The 21,240-nt window shown below is 39.4% G+C and overlaps 2 protein-coding genes across 2 annotated transcripts in view; both read right to left on the minus strand.

Annotated features, from left to right (window-relative positions):
• Window positions 1–3,818, minus strand: part of CORIN (corin, serine peptidase) — a 182,369-nt gene extending 178,551 nt beyond the window's left edge. Inside the window, 1 exon segment of the mRNA XM_074274153.1 lies at window positions 3,638–3,818. Within this exon segment, the coding sequence (XP_074130254.1) occupies window positions 3,638–3,712 (75 nt within the window). The 5' untranslated portion in view covers window positions 3,713–3,818.
• Window positions 3,819–13,755: 9,937 nt separating this feature from the next.
• NFXL1 (nuclear transcription factor, X-box binding like 1) overlaps window positions 13,756–21,240 on the minus strand; it is a 67,518-nt gene continuing 60,033 nt past the window's right edge. The window contains exons 19-22 of the mRNA XM_074275147.1: window positions 19,459–19,563; window positions 17,145–17,231; window positions 15,801–15,854; window positions 13,756–14,717 (exon numbers count right to left, since the gene is read on the minus strand). Of these exons, the coding sequence (XP_074131248.1) occupies window positions 14,544–14,717; window positions 15,801–15,854; window positions 17,145–17,231; window positions 19,459–19,563 (420 nt within the window). The 3' untranslated portion in view covers window positions 13,756–14,543. The remainder of the gene's footprint in view (window positions 14,718–15,800; window positions 15,855–17,144; window positions 17,232–19,458; window positions 19,564–21,240) is intronic.

The following is a 21,240-nucleotide window of genomic DNA, read 5'->3' on the forward strand; positions in this document are numbered from 1 at the left end:
CAACCTGCCATCTGGGGGAGGGGATAGGGAGGAGAGAAAAAGTTGGAACAAAAGGTTTTGCAATTGTTAATGCTAGAAAATTACCCATGCATATACTTGGTAAATAAAAAGCAAGAAAGCAAAGGATGACTGTCTTGGAATTAAGACCCTGAAGTTGCAACCCCAAGTTTGCCATGCTCTCGGGTCAGACATTAAAGTTCTGTAAAGAAAGATTTTGCAGTCTTAGAACAATATGACAAGACTCCATCAATTCTGAAATGCAAACTGGGAAACTGGGGAAGAGGAGCAGAGGATGAATAGTAGAAGGTTAAGTGTACCAGCCTCTTCCGTTCTACTTTGATAATGGATTTAGCTTTTGAAATTAAATCTCTCCAGGAGTCTTTAAACAACAACAAAAGAAGAAATTCACTTCTCTCGGACTCAAAGTTCATCTGGTTTCCACAGTAAAAGTTTGCTAAGATAGACAAGATAGTTAGCATAGGGAAAGGATTCAAGGATGTATGGAGGTGGAATTTTTACAACAAACCTATGAAGCAACCAGCTTATTACTATTCATTTAAATTCGGGTTTGGGAGCATTTATTACAAAATCAGCCTCCTCTTCCCCTCTTGTTATCTGGACAAAGCAAAGCTCACACATTTGGGAGCTGAAAGGGCCCTCGGAAAGGATGTAGTCCAACCTTCTCACTTTACAAAGGAAGAAACGGCGGAGGAGAAACGTGAAGCGCCTTTGCCCGAGCCCACACTGTTTGCTGACGAGCCAGACCCGCGTTACGTTAGTGCTGACATTTAAGCTGTTAACTCCCTAAGGGCTAGTGGCTTGGGCGGGGTGGGAGGTAAGAGTCCCTTACACAGCGCAGAAATCAACAGAAACGCAAGATGTTCTGGGGAAACCTGCGTTACTCGTCCGCATTTCGGATCCGGGGAAGGCAACGCGCCGCTCCCGGGGTTCAGAAAGGAAGGCGCCCAGTGACAAGTCTTTCAGGCCCAAGGAGCGCCACTGGGGCGGAGGCTCTTCCCAAGCACCAGCGCCTCTAATATAGATATTTCTTAAATTATGACTTTTAGAACCCTCTGCTGCTGCCTGGGGATTCCCTGCCAAACTCTGCTCTCCCGTCCCACGCTGGAGTTACTGACCCGGCACCCTCTCAGCCCAGAGGGAACCCACACGCACATAAAGAGACACACACACAGACACAGACAGACACACAGACACACAGAGACAGACACACTCAGAGATAGACACAGAGAGAGAGAGACAGGGAGACAGGCACACAGACAGACAGATACACTCAGAGACAGACACACGGACACACACACCACACAGATACACACAGAGACAGAGACACACAGAGAGAGACAGAGAGACAGAGACACACAGAGAGAGACAGACAGACACACACACCACACAGATACACACAGAGACACAGACAGACACAGAGACACACTCAGAGACAGAGACACACTCAAAGAGAGACAGGGACACACACTCAGAGACAGACACACACACACACACACACTCAGAGACAGAGAAACACTCAGAGAGAGATACACTCAGAGACAGAGAAACACTCAGAGAGAGATACACTCAGAGACAGAGATACACTCAAAGAGAGACAGGGAAACAGACACACTCAGAAACAGACACACACAGAGAGAGACAGAGATACACTCAGAGAGAGACAGGGAGACAGACACTCAGAGACACAGACAGACAGACACTCAGAGACAGACACAGACAGACAGACACTCAGAGACAGACAGACAGACACTCAGAGAGAGACAAGGAGACAGACACACTCAGAGAGAGACAGGGAGACAGACACACTCAGAGAGAGACAGGGAGACAGACACACACGGACACAGAGACAGACACACACACACACCACACAGACACACACAGAGACAGAGACACACACAGAGACAGACAGGGAGACAGACACACGGACACACACACCACACAGAGACAGACACACGGACACACACACCACACAGAGATAGACACACGGACACACACACCACACAGAGACACACAGAGACAGACACACGGACACACACACCACACAGAGACACACAGAGACAGAGACAGACACACTCAGAGACAGAGACAGAGACACACTCAGAGACAGAGACACACTCAGAGACAGAGACACACTCAGAGACAGAGACACACTCAGAGACAGAGACACACTCAGAGACAGAGACACACTCAAAGAGAGACAGGGAGACAGACACGCTCAAAGACAGACACACACACACACAGAGACAGAGATACACTCAGAGAGAGACAGGGAGACAGACAGAGATAGACAGACAGACACACACATGGACACAGAGACAGACAGACACACCACACACACACAGAGGACAGAGAGACAGACACACACACACCACACAGACACAGACAGACACACACACACACACAGACACACACAGACCACACAGACACACACAGACACACGCGCACTCCCCCGAGCCACTTGAACTTTTCCCGTCTCCTCCCCCCGCGTGTCCCGTGTAAGCAGATCACTCTCCCGAGGCCAGCAGCCCCCGTGGAAAGTGTGGCGGGGACTTGCTGCCGCGCGCCGGCCCGGGGGAGTGCGGAAGCCGCCTCTCCAAAAGCCGCTCCTTCGCTCCGCAACAAGTGCAGGCGCAGACGTCCTCCGCCGGGGACCCCGAGCCCAGCTTGGCCTGCTGTCGGGGCGACGGGCGGGAAGGGGCGGAGGAGAGACAGGAGGGGCACTAACGGAGGTCAGAGAGGAGCCGGCGCGGGCGGGCAGCCCGCAGGGGCCGAGGTTCCCCTTGGCCGCAGCCTCTCTCCTCTCCGCCCTGGCTCCCCACTGCCCCGCCGGGCGCAAGCACACTTCGCGCCTAAGCTGCGCGAGCGGCCAGGGGCTCCGGGGGCTGTGTCCCGGAGCGCACCGGGACGCTGGAGACCCTGGGTGGCAAACGCTCGGCTCCGGCAGAGGCGAGGCTGCGCCCCCCACCTGGCGGGGCGGCCGGACCGCAGAGAGCCTTCTTACCTACGTCCCTGGCAGCCGCCGGCCGGACTGAGGGGACGGTGTCGACCTGGGGGGGGGCGGGGGCGACCAGCTGGCTTCTGCCCGCCTGAGCTGCCCGAGTGTGGGGCGCCGCAAACTCCCCAGAGGCGACCAGCCGGGAGCCAGCTCCGGTCAGACTCGCTCTCCCCGCGGAGAAGCGCAATCTTGAGGAACTGAGTTTCCCACCCTGCCCTTGTGAGGTGGGGGCCCGAAAGCCGGCCGCCCGGCCCCAGGTGCGCAAAAATCCACGGGCGAGCCGCCGCCTCCGCGCGCACCGGCCGGGACAGCGCACCCTAAAAGAGCGGGCTATGTGTGGAAAGGGCAAGAAGAAACGGACCCCCTATGCCTTCCTCCCCAAGGCCCCCCACCCCCCACGCACGCACCTTCCCTAAATCCTCCAGGAACAGTTCCTAAGCCCCTCAGGAGGTCCCTGGCCAGTGGAGGGAGAGCCAGTCGGGCAGCGCTAGGAGAGATTCTGGGGACCTCGGAGGGGTTGGGGAGCAGCTCCGCGGGGCGTCGGGCTCATCCCCGGGAGGTGGCTGAGCGGCTCCATCCCCGGGGTGTTTGGCTTGGGGGGGAGGGGATAGTCGCCCTTACCCGCTCAGGCTGAGCCAGGACTTGCCGGTAGCGCTCTTCTGGAGGCAGGGCAGGGAACTGTTTCATGGAGAACATGCTCCCTCGTGCGCGCCCGCTGCGGCTCCTCACTTTTTCTCTCAGCCTCGGGAAGAGGCGACCACTACTGCCTCATCTCTCACCCTCGCAAAGGCACGTGCTGAGCTGCCGGGGCCGGGAGGAGGAGGAGGAGGAGGAGGAGGCTGCCCATTTTGTCCGCTCCCCTCCCCCCCCCCCGCCTCCTCCGGCCGGGATACACCCCCACCTTCTCCTCCCACTTTGAGCTCCACCTTGGATGACTCTAGAAGAGCCATTCTCCAACTCGCCACCTCTTCTACTTCTCTGTAAAGATGGTATTCTCTCAGGCAGAAAGTCCGTCCCCCAACTCCCGGGCCCTCCGCAAACCCCGGGGACAGCGTCCTAGTGCTGAAGGTGGGAGTCGGGGTTGAGAAGGGACGGCTCTGTAGCGCGTGGGGTGGCGGGACGAGGGAGGTAGAAATACTCTGTCCCTTCTCCGCAATAACCCAGCCCACCTCACCCCCAGTTCCCACCCGGAACACGAACTTTAGTGGGAACTTACTAGTTTATGCAAATAAACCAAGTCACCGCAGGCCTCGGCAATAATGGGGACAATTGGAAGCAGAGCCTTTCGATCTAGGGGGATTCAAAGGATGCTGCGCTTTAAGAACTCATTAGCCTAAGGTATAGGCAGCTTCAGCTGCGGGAGGAGGCAAGTGGCTGGGCCCGAGCAGCTTTAGCGGGGATTCTGTCCGGACCTAGTGTTAACCTCTCCGGGGGCCTGCTTAAGATTAGGTTCTGCGGCAATGGCATTAACTTCTCGCCCAAGGATCCACCGATCCATTCTCCCTAAGCCCCAAATCTGGGCACTCTCACCAAACTCAGCCTTTTCTTAAACTCCCGACAGCGCACTTCAGCGTCCCGGCACCGGTTCGGAAGCCCTCCTCACTAGGCCGGCCACGTGCTTTGTTTTCTTTGCTTTCCAGACCCTGCCAGAGGTTTCAAGATGTGGCCCCGAATCTGATTTCAGCGATGGGAGATTCCGAGTAATGACTAAGGGGCTAGGGTCAAATTTTCTACAAAACCAATAGCACCGAAATACAAAAGGTGCCAGAACTAAAAAAAAAAAAAAAGAGAGAGAGAGAAAGAGAGAGAGAGAGGAGAGAGAGAGAGAATATGAATGTGCATTAATTAAGTGCACTTATTATAGGAAGGTGCAATGCAAAAGAAAACGGAGCGGGGCTAGAACTGGAGCGAGAAGAGCGGAATTTGAAGGTGACTCTGGGCGAGGATTTAGTTGCTCTAACACTCACTTCCCGGGGTCATTCTGGGGATAAAATGAGATGCTTTGCAAACCCAAAGTGCCATTCTAATGCTAGCTGTTATTATTACCAAAGTCATAACTGGGAGCAGCAGGAGAGATCAAGAAAGACTGCACATAAAAGGTGGGACATAAGCTGAATCTAGGAGGATACTAGGAATTCCGAAAGGCTCCAGGAGACTTTCCAAGCCGGAGACAGCCAATGGAAAAGCACAGACTGAACAGGTGATGTGGAATGAGGTAACAGCTTATTGGCCTCCCAGGTCAGCTGTGTATATGGCCTTGGCCAAGTTAATTAACCTCAGCATCCTAATCTGGTAAACTGGCTAGTGGTAGATGGTCTCTAAGGTCCCTTTCAAGTCCTCCACATAGGATCCTATGAATTCAATGAATTTTAACTGCGGAGAAGGCAGTCTGTGGTTTTCTTTTCTTTTCTTTTTGCCTTCTCTGTCTTCCACTTTCTGCCCCCTGGTGGAGGTGGTTAAGAAAGCCCTGAAATGATCTTTGAGTAAACTGAGGCCAGAATTCTTGAATGTTTTTTAGTTTTTGTTATTGAGGAAGAAGAATACAGAATTTGCCCTCTGAATAATTTAGCATGGAAAAGACGTGGCTAAGTAAGCTTTCAGCAGCTCTCTTCAAAATAACAACAATGAAAAACAATACAATGCCTCCTTTGAGCACTAGTCTCTATTAGTTGATTATCTTAAAATTTCCATTAAAAACGTCTTTAACTCTACCCAACAAACTGCAATGAAACATGGGAAATTAGTGCTGGGAAGCATCTTAGAAATCATCCTAAGTCTACCTCTCATTTTAAAAATGAAGGAGCTAAAGCTGAGAAAGGTGAAATGAAAAAGATCACATAAAGAGAATTAAAACTCCAGGTTTCTGGCTCCCGCTTGCATTAGATGTTTTTTGATAGGGAAAGAAGAGGGGAAAAAAAGACTCTGAATCAGAATATATTTTTCTTCTCATAATTTTACTCAGATACAAACACATATCAAACAGGTAGTTTTGAAAAATTAGGTTAAAAATATGACAACAAATCTTTGCGATGTAATAAAATATGCTCTTGAAAATCATGAACTTCTCCCACTAGTTTGCCATATTTCCTCTATGCTAAAAACTACATACATTCTTTTAAAATAATTCAATATTGTGGGGTGGGGAGGAGGAATGGCTCTCTTGCTTAGCATATATCAAGGAACCAGCCACATAGCTGAGGTTATGAACCAACAACAACAAAAGGTAGAAGATGAGTAAATTTATGGGAAAATGTGGTATTAAGTCACAATTCACTGGGAACAAGCTGTGAAGAAAAAGCAAAATAAAAAATTATAAAATACAGAAACTTAGAATTGTTAAATTAAGTTTTCTTTTTATACCTAATCCACCTCTTTACTTAAACCAAAAGCCTGTCACAGTCATAAGTTTAAGGGCCAAATATTATGTATTCAGCCCAAATTTAACAGAGCACTATATTGGGTAAGTAGTATAATGGCTATTTTAAAGAAGAGCAAAGCAAAATTCTGAGAGGTTAAAAGAAGGCTTCACAGAAAAAGTAGTACTCAATGGGAAGAGTATATGGAGAGGCAAACAATACCTTTGGGAAATAATAATTTAAATCCAAGAATTTTAAATAGGAGAGATAAGAGGTGGGGTTAATCTTTTGAGAAGAAACTTGTTTAAAATTAATATCAGTAAAATTTCAAGGACCCATTACTGTCATAGAAAAGAAGAAAAATGGGGATGAAACACAAAAGGAAAAGATAATATAATAATGTTCCCCTATCCATAATGTTTAACAACCAGCTCTCAAATACATATATATCATGTATATACTTACAATATTATTTTAACATTAGTTTGTATTATTAACATTTCCCCCATCACTTTCTTAAATCTAGACAAATCCAATAAAGCAATGGATCAAGTTCTAATTCATACCTTTTGGTGATTTCCAAGATGTAAATGCACATCCTGAAAATTGAACAATTTTCCTCTCCTGAACTATTAAGGCCGGCTCTAAAACACCGCACTTCACCCTGGCTCTGGCAGCTGGGTCCTAGAGGGATGTGCTACTTTCAGAGTTGTAATGTTTAAAGTGGCTGTAGTTTTAAAACTAGTTCATGAGCCCCCACAGGTGATTCTACATAACAATCAGTTAGTGGATTCAGTTCTTCTGCAAAGGCAATTACTTCAGCAAGTGAGATAGCAAGAACAATAGTTATAAAGGATTTCCTCCAAAACTATAAGAACCCCTTCTGAGTTGGGGGGAAAAGGTAGACACCAACTTAAATCACAGTTGTAGTGAGGCATATATGCAGAGAATACACATAGCTAAGACAATCCCTAACTCCAGAAATACAGGCCCTCCTTTCTCTCTCCAGATGGTCATGAAGACATTAGCTATGGAGCATAATGTTGGTGATGATAAATCACTTCCCTGTTCATTTTGGCTCCTTCACAGGGCAGTTCTTAATCACTGATCCAAGGTGGACCCTCACAGGAATAGCATTCCCAGGCAGGAATGTCCTGGGTGATGTACTAAGAAAGAAGTTCAAGTCAGCAGCAGTAAGCAGTAGCAACAGTTTACTCACAAAGATAATCAGCATATCTAAATAACACCAGTAAAATCCAATAGGAAGAAATAAAAATGGAAATTCCATTTTAAATGACTACATTACATATAAAATACTTGATATGTGCAAGATATTATATATGTGCAAGATATGTGCAAGAATTATATAAATATAAATACAAGAAACTATTTACAGAAATAAAAACAGGCCTAAATAATTGGGAAAATTCTCAATTGTCTATCGGAAGTACAAGACAACATAATAAAAGTGGCAATACCAACCCAATTTACTTATTCAACTTCTTATCAATCATACTGTTAAAAGGTGTACTTTCTAGAACCAGAAAAAAAAATACAAAATTCATATGGAGGAAATAAAGGTCAAGAATTTCAAGAGAAATCATGAAAGGAAATGATAACAAAAGGGGCCTAGCAGTGAGATCTCAAACTATAATACAAAGCAATAATTGTTTTAAAACAATTTAGATCTGATTAAAAAGAGAGAATGATCATCAGGTATATAACATATGGAAGCAAATGTATCCAGTATCTTAGTATTTGATAAATACAAAGACCCTAGTTATTGGATTAGGATTCACTATTTGATGAAAAAAAAATGCTAGGAAAATTGGATAGCAGCATGGGAGAAATTGGATTTAGACCAATTGCACACACCATCCTAAGATAAGCTCCAAATGAATATGTCTTAGATATAAAAGGTCACATAATAAACAGATTCATGGAAAAAATTACTTGTCAGATCAGCAGCAGATAGGAGAAAAGTTCATGAACAAATGAGGAACAGAGAGGATAGCAAAAGACCAAATGGACAATATTCATTACACAAAATTAACAATTTTTTAATACAAATATAAAAGTTTAAAAATGAAAGAATTGGGGGGGAAATCTATTCAGCAAGACTCTCTGACAAAGGTATCATTTCTAAACTATATGAGAAATTGATTCAAACTTACATAAAAATTATTTATTCCTCAATTGATAAATGGACTAAGTATATGAACAGACAATTAATTCTCAAGGAAAAAAAAAAACCCATGCCATCTATAATCATATATAAAATGCTCTAAATCACTAGTAAGTAGAGAAATGTGAATTAAAGCAATTCTAAGATTCTACTTCATGCCTATCAAAGTGTCATAGATGAAAAAAGGGAAATAATCTATGCCAAAGGGACTATAGGAAAACAGACAGTGATGCACTATCGGTGAAAACTATAAATGACTACAACCACTACAAACCAAAGCAGTTTGGAATTATACACAAAAAGTTACAAACTGCGCATATCCTTTGATCCAGCTACAGAACTGCTAGACCAAAAGAAAGTAAAGAAGAAAAGATCCAAAATATAAAAACAAAACAAAGAACTTGCAATTGTGCTGATTGTTTTCCAAGTATTGAACCACCATTGCATCCTTGGAATATATCTAATTTGATCATAATAAATTCCTTAGGTAAAATAATTTGACAGGACTTTAAATTGTTTTAACTGATATTCATTAATGATGTTGATCTTTAGTTCTCTTTTTTTGATTTATCCTTCCCTAATTTGGATTTGGTGCAGTGCTTCCTTCTGAAATGATTGTAACTTCTTTTTCGTTTGTTGCCTAGTAATTTTTCTAGCTCCTCATTTCTACTCATATGTCTTTGTTTGAATCTACTTCTTGAGAGCAAGAGATTATAGGGTTTTATCAAATTTGTTGCTGTTTATCAAATTTGTTGCTGTTTTTATTGCATTAATCTATTCACAAAGTTATAAGAGTTGGGTTTATTTTTTCCTCCATTTGTCACTATTTCTTCAGGTCAGATTTTCTTTTTAGGAATTCTTTCAGTATTTCTTTTGTACTCAATACCAACCTTTTTTTTTATTAGTGGTTATGCTCAAGTTTACAGAATGTCATCTTGGGATTGTATCTTGAGTTTCCTTTCTTTTCAGAACCCATTATTCCATTCCTTCTTGTAGTTCCAGGTAAGCACAGGATAGCATTGTTATTTTAACTCCCTTTACTTTAAATTTAAATTTGTTATTTGTCATGGAAATTGTCAAATTTCACCACTATATGTCTTGGAAGTTGCAGCTGCTTTTTTTTTTTCTTCCAGGAGACAATCTGTGGATTCTTTTAATTATTATTTTGTTTTCTGTATTCTGAAGAAAAGAGCACTTTTTTTCTTGCACTATGGAATTTAGATTTTTTTTTTCCTTCAAGGACCTATAATCCTTAAGTTGTCTCTTGCTGTTCAGCATTCACGATTAGTATATAGTGTGTGCAAAAATCATGGGTTCTTTCAATGTTATTGCTTTCTGCATCTCTTCTCCTAAATTGTTCTTCACTTGTATTTCTATTTCCAATCAGCTATTCTTGTTTCTTTGGTAAATTCTGTCACCATAGAACCAAGTTTTCTACCATATCAATTACTTCTGCTGTACTAGCCACAAACTCCATTTTCACAACTCTTATTTCTTTTTTAACTATTCAGGAATATCCACTTGTGGTTGGTTCCTTGCTCTCTTTGGAAATCAATGCATGGGTCCTCTGCCTCATTAATTTTCCTTTTTCAAGCAATATTATTTAGTCACCTGCACTCTTTTACCTGATCAAGAGGCCATTTACCCATCTGTGATTAGTATCTTCCCTATTGGTGCATGCGCTTAAGCTCAAGATCTTTAATTTGGTTTCTTCCTGACACCTTTGTTAATTGCAGGGGTTTTTTTCTTCCTTTACTCCTCTGTTACTTTCTGATTCACTCTCCTTTGATAGCAGCTTCTCCAGAGACTGTAGGTTAAAAGCCATTATCCATCCTGAGCAATTCACACTTTACATTATAGTAAATAATCTACCTCCATCTCATAAATGACTTCTAGGGGGACAAAATTGGTCCCCAACTACAGCTGGGATCCATAACTCAGGCTTAGTGGTATGCACTGTTTTAGTCATGTCCAAAAATATCTTTTTTCTGCATTTCAAATCTATCATCTCTCCGGCAGGTAATTAGCATTTTTTATCTTCATTTGATCTTTTGTAATATTATCTTGTTCTATTTCTGCTCACTTCACTCTACATCATTTCAGAGTTATTCTAAGTTTTCTCTGAAATGTTCCATTTCATCATTTCTTGTGGAACAGTAATATCCCATTACATCTATATACCACAGTATGTTTAGCTATTATCCAAAAGGAAGGCAACCCCATAGTTTCCAATTTTGGCTTTGAAGAACTGTTAAAAATATTTCTGGACATAAGGATATTCTTTCTAATTATTTGGTTCCTTTGGAATATTGAAGGGGTAGTGATATAATTATGGGTCTGGACAATATGGTAATTTTTTGGGACCAAATCAAGATCCACACAGTGCATAATAGTGAAAACATTACTTGTTCTCCCTATAATTCCCTCATTTTCCTCTTTTGTTATCATTGGTAGTCTCTTAAACGTGAAGTGCTTTGATTTGTATTTCTTTAATTATTAGTGGGTTTTTGTTTTTTTTTTTTTAAAGATTATTGATGGCTTGCATTTCTTTGAAAATGTCTGTTCATATTTTTGAACCACTTATTTACTGGGGAATGACTCCAACCTTATAAATTTGAATTAGTTTCTTATATATCTTGGAAATGAGTTTATTACCAGAAACACTTCTTGCAAAAGATTTTTTTTCAGTTATGCATTTTCTTTCCATTTTTGTTATATTAATTTGTACAAACTTTTAGGGATAACCTGTGCAAAGACACAAGAGATGGTAAGTGCACATTTTAGAAAATACTAATACTTAAAAAAATTTAAAACTTGGAAAAAAAAAATCTTTGGTTCAGAGAAATGCTTGGAGGTAATGAAGAAAACTTTCCAATTTCTTAAAGCTATGTTCCAGCTACCTGTACTCAATTCTGAGGCAGTATGTATTGTCTATCCCAGATACATATATTATATATCTATATTCTGATGGACAAGCTCTGTAAGTTGTCCATCTAACTGCTGAAATATTCCAGAAAAACTTGACAAACCATCAATGTTGAAAGCAATAGAAGCTTTGATTTGATGTGTTTAAAGATAGCATAAGCAACCCAATGATCCCTTCACGATGAAGGGTTTTAGAACTGACTCTTCCCAAGTAGGGAAACCCACCAACTCTCACACTGGACTTGGGGGACTGTGTATATGGAGTGAAAGGCTCCCCAGGGAGCCTGAGACACTAATCTGCAGGCCATAGCAGAAGGAAATCCACAAACATCTAAGGTACTTTTTCAGGGAGGAAATGGTTTCCATTCAGGCAAGTCTGGTTAATTTCTCACTCTGAAAATCCAAGGCAGGAACCTATCAATCAAGTAGGAAATGGGATATATTTGATCTCCAAGTATAGACGTTTCCAGATATGAGGACTTCCAGAGAAAACAAAATGGAAAATAACTAGGAAACTGATAGTTTCCTTGGCTATCTCAAGTTAACCCTACATACACCAAATAAAAAAGTCTATAGCTTTCAGCACTAAGCTCATGTAAAGAATAAAAACTAAATCAGACTATTCCGGAGTATAAGAACAATTCCAAGCAAATATTTGCCTCCTTTTAAAATAGTTTTTCTAGTTAGGTTTATTAGTATTTGTTATGTAAATTTGAAAGGAAGAACATGAAGAATTTGTTTTGTGGTTCACATTCATGATTCCTAAAGTGCTTTCTTAACAAAAGTGTTTAGGATAGTTGCGATGTTAATTAAGTATAAATTACTATACTTTTCTGAAAACCTCTAATGCATAAATGATTAAAACAAGTAGTATATCTTTCTAGCTATTCAATGAAGTACCCACACCTGGCTACACTGATCTCTTTCCATTCTTCCTTCTCTGAAATGCTAGTGCCAAACCTCATGCTAAATCAACTCAACAAGCAGTTTCTTCAGTACTACCATGTGCCAGCAACTGTACTAAACATGGAGAATGCAATTTAAGGCAAAAACATTTGGTCTTAAGGAGTTCATAATCTTATTAGGAAGATGACATGTAACCAACTACATACGAACAAGATTGATATAAGATAAACTGTAGGTGATCTCAAAGGAAAGGTACAAGCATTTAGGGAGAAATTAGAATTTGAATTGTTCCACAATTGCTTTATAAAAATGTTGTTTCCTCATTGGTACCAGTAGTTGTACAACACTTAATGACTAATTAATATAACTAAGTCCCATCATTCCCCATTCTATGAAAATTTTAAGGTAAACTTAGCCCTTGAAAATCATCCCAATTCCATTTATGAAAAACAAAATTTGCAAGTTACCCAGAGGGTCATGGAGAGGGTTATGGTGCAAGTGAAAAGGCTAAAGAATATAATCAATAAAGAATTGTGTACCCAAAATGAATGAAAAAACTGAGATGTCTAATCAGTGTAATAAGTCAAGGATGGCAGGTCACATGTTTCACTGGGTACCTACGTTAAAGTTAGGAGATCTAGAGTTGGGCCCCCAGCATGCTGGAAAGATGCACAGGAAGATAGAGTCAAATCCCACTGAAGAGAAGGCATGGATCAGCTGCAGTCCACACCATTGGAAAGAACAACCCCCAAAGAGACAATCAGAGATAACGAGAGTATTAAAACCTATGACTCCAATTATGACTGTGGACTTAGAATTCTTCATTTTATATAAATTACATAATAAAGAAAAAGTATATTTTAAAAAACATTCTCAATAAGCAAAGAAAAAAATTCTCAAAAAGGGAGTGACTAGACCTCAATAATCACATAATAATTTATAGTACATCAAAAAGCAAAATTTCTTAGATCCCCCAAACAACACTCTGCATCTTTATCTTTTCCACTTAACATCTGACAAGATTTCATTCTTTCTTCTAGTATTTTATTTAACTTTTAATAGCGGTCATCACCAATAATTAAACAGTTTCTGGTCGGACTAGGTTTCACCCATTAAAACTAAGCTCTAATTTCCAATTATATATTCTATAACCTCATGGAAAGTCAGAAAGTGGAAAGAAGTGTGGTGTCGTGGCCAGAAAACCAGCCCTGAGATGCATCTCTCACACAGCAACTATGTGGTCATGGGTCAGTCTCTAAGACTCGAAGTTGCGAAACTGGTGCTGATATCTATTGGCAGAAATTCCTTCCAAGAGTACCAATGCAATCAGGGTTCTTGTTTAAAAAAAAACATTCAAGAATGCAAAGTTGGTAATAAAATACTTTTAATTAAAGATTAGTCACAAAAATTAAACAAACTGCTTAAAATAACTTACAATTTCAGCCAGATTTGTCAATTGTCTTATACTATGTCTACTCTTCTAGCTGAAATGCAACTTGAAAGAACACATTTAAATTGTGTCAAATGTACTAAGACTTCAATAGAAACGTCGTATTTTCTATATCTGATAAATTCTAAAGAATAAAATCAATTTTTTCTCTGATGAACAAAACAGCTAACAAAAATGTTATAACAGGTCAAAAGTCCACAGTGATAAAGTAAATAAACAATTTTTCTCACTACCTGATTATAAAATCCAGACATTTTCAAGATTTTGTTTTGAAAAGTCTTATTACACAAGATCACTGAACAAAATACATGATCAAAGAAATTATTCTTTAATAAGAAGTAATAAGCCATTTAGACAAGTTAATTTTAAAGCAAATATGGCTCAGTTTCATTGTAAGAACAAAAAAATGAAAGTCTGCACCTAAAGAAATACTATGAAGTAATAAAATGCTCTCTTGATAAGAGCTTTGTAAATAATTCAAGCTATTTTACAATTTCAATTCATGCTATTACTTTCAATTATACTATACTGCCCTTTTTTTGGATGCTGGTTATGATAACACGACATCCTTTTCCTCTTATAAAAGAAAAATACAGAGATGAATATGAACATAAATCATGTGCTATGATATACATGAACTAATATTTTAAGAATATTACCTAAAGCTAAATTAAATTGAGGTATATTAAAATTGATCAAAACTTTTCAATACATATCATGGGCCACATACCATGCAAACATCACAACAATCGTGCACACTAGGAAAAGGAACACTTTCTTATATTTTTGCCAAGCTGAAGGTTCAATTTCCACTTCATCTCTTTTCCTGTTTTTCTTCCGACGACCTTTCAATCTGTTTTCAAAGGCCTCTAATTCAGCCTAGACAGGAAAGAATAATGGCAATCATTTAAATAAATTCAAAAAATAAATTCAATTAAATGATAGAATGTTTAAAATATACACTAATCAATCTGGATAACCTTTTAATAAGGACTCTTTGAATAAGTTACTGGTTTAAGAAATATAGGAAAATACACAGCTAGTAGTGAAGGTAGTCTTTTAAAATGGAAATTGTTTTGATTTTCTAAAAATTAACAGATCAAATATATTTAAGTTAGAATGTTTTAACACTGGCTGTACTGGGTAAGTTACTGGTTTAGTGGTTGTATATAAATGTGTACATAATGGGGCAGTCTAAATATCCCTCATACTCATCTCTATACCACAGGGCCCCAAAGGCAGAGTGGGTATTCCTGTGTAAGAAAAGACTTTGCCTACTTGACAGAACTCCAAATTCCAGTTCAACTTGTCAGCTGAAGTTGGGATGATCTGAGCATTCTAGCATGGTACTTTTTTGAATGTCTATGGCAATGGTGGTCAAACTTTTTAAATAGGGGGCCAGTTCACTGTCTCTCAGACTGTTGGAGGACTGGACTATAGTAAAAACAAAAGCTCACACTCTGTCTCCGCCCCTCAGCCCATTTGCCATAACCTGGCAGCCCACATAAATGTCCTCAGCCCCTTACATCTGGCCCTCAGGCCATAGTTTGAAAACCCCTGGTCTATGGCAAGGAAGTCAACAACCAACAGAACATTCTTCCTAGCTGTTTCTTATTTGTAGGGTGTTAACATTTTCTACATTTTAGATAGGCAGTTAACAGAGAAACAAGGAATATGATCAGCAGCAGCTCAAACTTCCTGCTAGAAGGCATAAGTTCAGCAACTGGAAAGGAATGTAGACTAAAATTGCAAGGCTACCTTATGCTATCATGACCTGAAACTATTAAAAACAATAAGCAAATTACCTAGAGGTGTTTTAAAGACTTTCAATTACTTTCCTGCCCCCAAGCCCTCCAAATGACTTCTGAATCTCCCTGTCCTTTTTCAACCATACCTTTGCCATATGCCCCACCTCCAGAACACAGGACTTGGAAGCTCACAAATCAGCACTGTTTTAATTACCTGCTGTCTTCGTTTTTCTTCTTCAATGACAGCTTTGGCTTCTGCTTCCTTTATCTGTTCAAAGGCAGATAGAATATTTTAGTGATTTGTGCTGCCTTACGATTTCAAGGCATTTCCACCCACTATGATTTTGTTTTTTAGTCCTTTAAAGTGACAAAAAGGCACTTTCTAAATATTTTTTATTAAGGTGTGTATACTTTTAATGGACATTTCCCTATACAGGATGGATCTCAATTCCAATGTATTACAAAGAAAAATGTTATAAATGGGAAAAAATATTTTAGGATGGCTCTTCTCTTGAATTACTTTATAAAGCTGGATACTAAATATTAAATGAGACTAGTTCTCATATGTGAAAATAATTTACCTTAAATATTATAGAGGTAATGTCTTTACAAAAAAACCTTTCTTTTTAAAAGAGAAACTCTTATTTTTAAGAAAACAATTCTTATCTATGACAATGAGCACAGGCTAGAGTAGTCCAGATAACTTTTTTTTAAAGTACTTTGGTTTTTTGTTTTTTGGGTTTTTTTTGCAACATGTTGTTCAACTATATTTGGTTTATGATAACATTAAATTAAGTCTCTATTCCTTGAGCACACATCCACTGACAGTGAGAAAGGAGACTAGAGAGCAGAGTAGATAATGGAAGGTAGATTCAGGATTCAAACCATCTGTAAATAATCTTGAGATGCAGATTAATCAGGAGCTGATGACATAATTAGAATTTAATTTCCAAAGCAAAATTATTGAACTCCAGCTATATTTCTTTCATTGCCATTTAAAAATGCTCTCAAGCTCTTTTACCTCCTTCAGTTATTCATCCACATAAGAAACAGCTTAATATAATGAGAAAAAAAAAAAAAAAAGACTCTGGAATTAAGAGGAGAGGACCTGGGTTCAAATCCCACCTTGGTACTCTTGTAGGACTGTGGGGGAAATCATTTAGCCTTACTGTGCCTCAGTTTATTCATCTGGAAAATGAGGATACTAGACAAGCGGCTTCAAGGGTTCTGACCACTCTGGGTCTGATTCTAAATGTTTGCAAGCATACTGCAAAATGATACCCTTCCAACCCCTACACCATTCAGTTAAAACAGAGAAACCACATTAACACCTTTCCCTCTAGTCATTTAACATAGGGAAAATATCGATATAAAGGTAACATGGGCATGATTTTGATTACTTCCACCCTCCTACAAAACTTGCTTGTTATTACTGGCAAACTAAGAATTACTATTTAAAAGCCTGCTTTTTATTTCCCTTCTGTTTTGTCTTAGTAATACTTCACAATACTTTTGCATTTCTTTGCAAAGCAGGGAGAAGTACAAACACCCATATTACCTCTGAGGCTTTCCGTTTCATTTCCTTACATGTGATGTCACATTCTAGAGAAACCCGGCCTTCTCGCACTTTACTACACTGAAGTTCCTACAAGAAACCAGAAATGAGGATTAAAAACCATCCTTTCAGACTGCAAGTTTTAATGGGCTTCCAATTAAAACTCATGAAAATAATGTTCCAGACACTCCTCAGCAGGTGTATAAGTCTTGGATTCTTCAAACACCTTTTCTGATCCCCTCAAGTATCTCACACTTTTTTGAGCACACTGTATCTTCCTGAGGCACCTACAAAACACACTGCAGCCCTGTTCTGGTTAGGATTTGTATTCCAAGTAAAAGAAAACCGAGGTTCCTCAAAATCCTTAGAAGTGAATGGTTTTTTAACATGTTTCCCTCTACATATAATAAATTAATTTTAACTATTTCTAACAAAAAGCTTTCTAAAGTAAATATGCACTTGTATACATCCAACTGAACTCGTTTTCCTATTATTTTCTGTAACAGAATATAATTTCATCAAGAGCAAGGAATGTTCTTTTTTTTTTTTAAATGCTTTTTTCATTACCAGTTAGTCAATAAATATTTACTAAGTGTCTATTATAGGCCAATCATGTGCTAAGGGCCAGAGATACAGAAAGAAGCAAAAGGAAGTCTTAGAGCTCACAATCTGGTGGAGGAAGACAACAAGCAAAAAAGAAAAAAAAGAAAAAAAATGGATGAAGACTCTCCAGACAGGATAAAAAGGAAATAGCTGAGAAGAAAGGCATGGAGTTAAGAGGGATTAGGAAAGGATTCCTATCCAAAATGGGATTTCAGTTGAGACTGAAAGTGGGGGAAGTCAGGAGGAGGAAAGAATATCTGAGCATGGGAACCAAAACCAAGAGATAAAGTGTCTTGTCTGTGGGACATGTTACCAGCCCCGAGGGTGGTACAGGGCAAACAGGACTTTGCTTGTTGATTGGTTCCTGAGTCTACGCCAAGTACGCTACCCATCCACTATGCCACGCTTGCTCAAGGCTGAATTATCATTGAACCTTTTTCTAATAACTCAAGGGTTATCCTAATAAATCATCACATTTTGCTTCAGTGCAGCAATAACAATTAAAATATCAGTGTCTACTGAATTACTGGTCCCTTCACTAGACACCCCTGACTAGTATGACTTGAGTCTGATTGTGTTTGGGTTTTTTATTAATTGGTCTCCTCCCCTTTGGGTTATCACTTTTTTCTGTTGTAAGTATGCTTATCTCTAGCAATTGTTTAGAAAGTCACTGAAAACCATGTTTTAGGAAGAATGTGATAAGTGTCCAAAATGGAAGGAAAGGATGCAGGAAGCTAGGAGATTATTTAAGAGGTTGTCACAATAAACCCAGGCTTGAAGTGATAAAATTCTGGTTAGGGCAGCAGTGGGAAATAAAAAAGAGCGAACACTACATAATACTGGTGAGAAAATACTGATGGGACACAGTGACTGTTTATGATGAGAGACAAAAGTGTCACACACTACTTCAAAGTTTCAAATCTGTATCTAAGAAAAACCAAAGTATCAAAGATAAAAACAAGGCAGGCAGGAAACGCTCTGAATAATACTTTATTTTAGAAATACAAGAGTCTGAGATGCCCAAGAAGGGTTTAATAACAAAAACATCAACTACAAGAAAGTGATATTTAAAGTTATGGGAATAAATGTGTTACTGAGCAAAAAGCAAACCTTGAATTAACAGAATTTGAAACAATCAAGGGACAAGAAACAATAAAAAGAAGCATGGAGAGACCAGAACCAGAATATTAAGGTATCAAAGGGCACAAAGTGAAAAAAATACTACAGTGAGATCCTGGACAAGACTAAAAAGTCATTGAATCTAATAACTCAATCACTAATCACCTCCAAAGTATTTTAATAGATTCAATATTAAATTACTTATCCACCACATGTCACAATCTCTTCTAAATTGGTGGTTATTTACCCACTCATAAAGGAATAAATATATAAGTGCTTAAAGCTGGATCATGGAATTAGTGGCAAAAACCTGTTTAAAACATAAAAGTCCTTAAGTTTAAATCCCTTTTTTTAATCTACTGAACTGTTTTAGTTCCTATTTTAGCATGTACATCCATAACAGAATATGAATTTTGTGTAAAGAGGGGGAAAAAATTCACATTATAAATGCAAGATATTATTCTATTGCTAGAAGTGATTTTTTTAAAAGAATTTACAGAAATACCAATTTTGCTAAGGCAAAATGTTCTGGAATATTCATAGAAGAATTAAACATTTAAAAGTTTCCTATACATTTTAATCATTTGGAACTTACCTTCTTAATTCTCTTGCAAGGACACCTGAGTTTCACCTTCTGGTTGCAGTTAAAGGGACATTCACCTGGATGGCACAATTCTTTACAACGATGACCACAGGGCAACTGAAGAAAAAATTTCAAATTAATTTACAATTTAATGTGAACTTTCAAATTCTGGGGGGAAAAAAAGACATCCACACATAATACAGTCAACCTAAATTAACTTTTTAATGCATGAAAAAACATTTCCTGCACTAAAAAAAAAAAAAAAAAAAAAGAGAGAGAGATTAAAGCATCTTTGGGGAAAGAACAAACTCAAAAAGTAAAGCATTTCTTCAACAATTTCTGGTGCCAGCAATCAGGCTTCGAAGCTCACATCCTATCAGGGAAACACAAGGAAAGCCACGAGTAAATGTAAAAGTGAGGCAATTTAATGGAGCACCTTGGGATGAAGGGGGAAAAGAGAAGGAAATGCTTCAAGTGAGAGGTATCCCTTGACTTATGGTATAAAAGGGACCCAGGATTCTAAAATTCGGCATGAGACAGGACAGAGCGCCAAGAACAAGTAAAAAGATAGGACCACAGACTGAGTGCAGGGAAATAATGCATCACCATAACAATGTTGCCAAAAAGGGAATCTCTCTTCTAACCTAGAGGCAAGAGAGAGAGTCTGGGGCTTTCTGAATAAGGCAAGCTATCAATACTATCCTAGCATCAACTCTTGGTTTCATAATGAGTCTTCATGAATAGTGGCAAAAAAACAATCATATAAGGTGAACCTATTTTACTTCTTTGGTGATCACAATGGATCTCAGACACTCAGATTAGCCATACCAAAATAAAACATTTAAGTCTTTAAGTTACCAAGTCTATTTACAAGGTGCCATAGACGATTCTGTTTGTCTGCATCACACACACACACACACACACACACACACACACACACACACACACACACACACACACACAGCCTAAGGGTAGCAGGACTGGTGATGTGATACAGGAGAAGGGAAATGTATCGTTTTATTGCATGGAGTCACAAAGCTCCAACCAAACATCTCATCCTACTATTCCATTTTCCAGTTTGGGGAGTTGGGGAAGAGTATGATCCATTTTATTGCCCAGAAAGTGAGCAGTAAAGTGTTGGTCCCAGATTCTGTTGCCAGGCTGCAACAGGGCAGAAGATAGGACCTGGCAACCCAAAGTAGAATTCTGAATATATTTCTCCACAAAAACATTTTCATAATACATGGTAGTTCTAAAATCCCATTAGGTGCAATACTACTTTATTATGAGTAAAATAGGTCTTCATGAACCAAAGATAACTACCATATTATTGTCATGAGAAAATTCAAACCCTAATTTTAAAAAAATTGACTTATATGTGAATTTGCAGGCTACCACCTATTAGACCAATCAGCGGCTGGTACTCTCTAATAACTATTTTGAAATATCAGAAAGAAAAGGATTTTCTTCAAGTAATTATTACTATTATGTAAAGGACAACAAAAACAATAACCTTTCAACTAAAATTTAGCACATTTCCCACTCCACACAACAGATAGGTACATTACCTATTATAATATTTCAGGACTCAAGAAACTATCAATTTTGCTACTCTTTCTGCTGATAAGAGATCATAACTCCTCCACAACAAAGTAAATAACCTTTGGGAGTTGGCAAGGCCTTGTAATAAATAGCCAAAGAAATGATAAGCCCCTCCAGTTAGGTATCAAGTTGATAGTTAAAGTTTATTCTGCCATGGGAACCAAGAAAGTCTAATCTGTCTTCTACACTAGG

This window comes from Sminthopsis crassicaudata, chromosome 6, assembly GCF_048593235.1.
Source record: "Sminthopsis crassicaudata isolate SCR6 chromosome 6, ASM4859323v1, whole genome shotgun sequence".
NCBI lineage: Eukaryota > Metazoa > Chordata > Mammalia > Dasyuromorphia > Dasyuridae > Sminthopsis > Sminthopsis crassicaudata.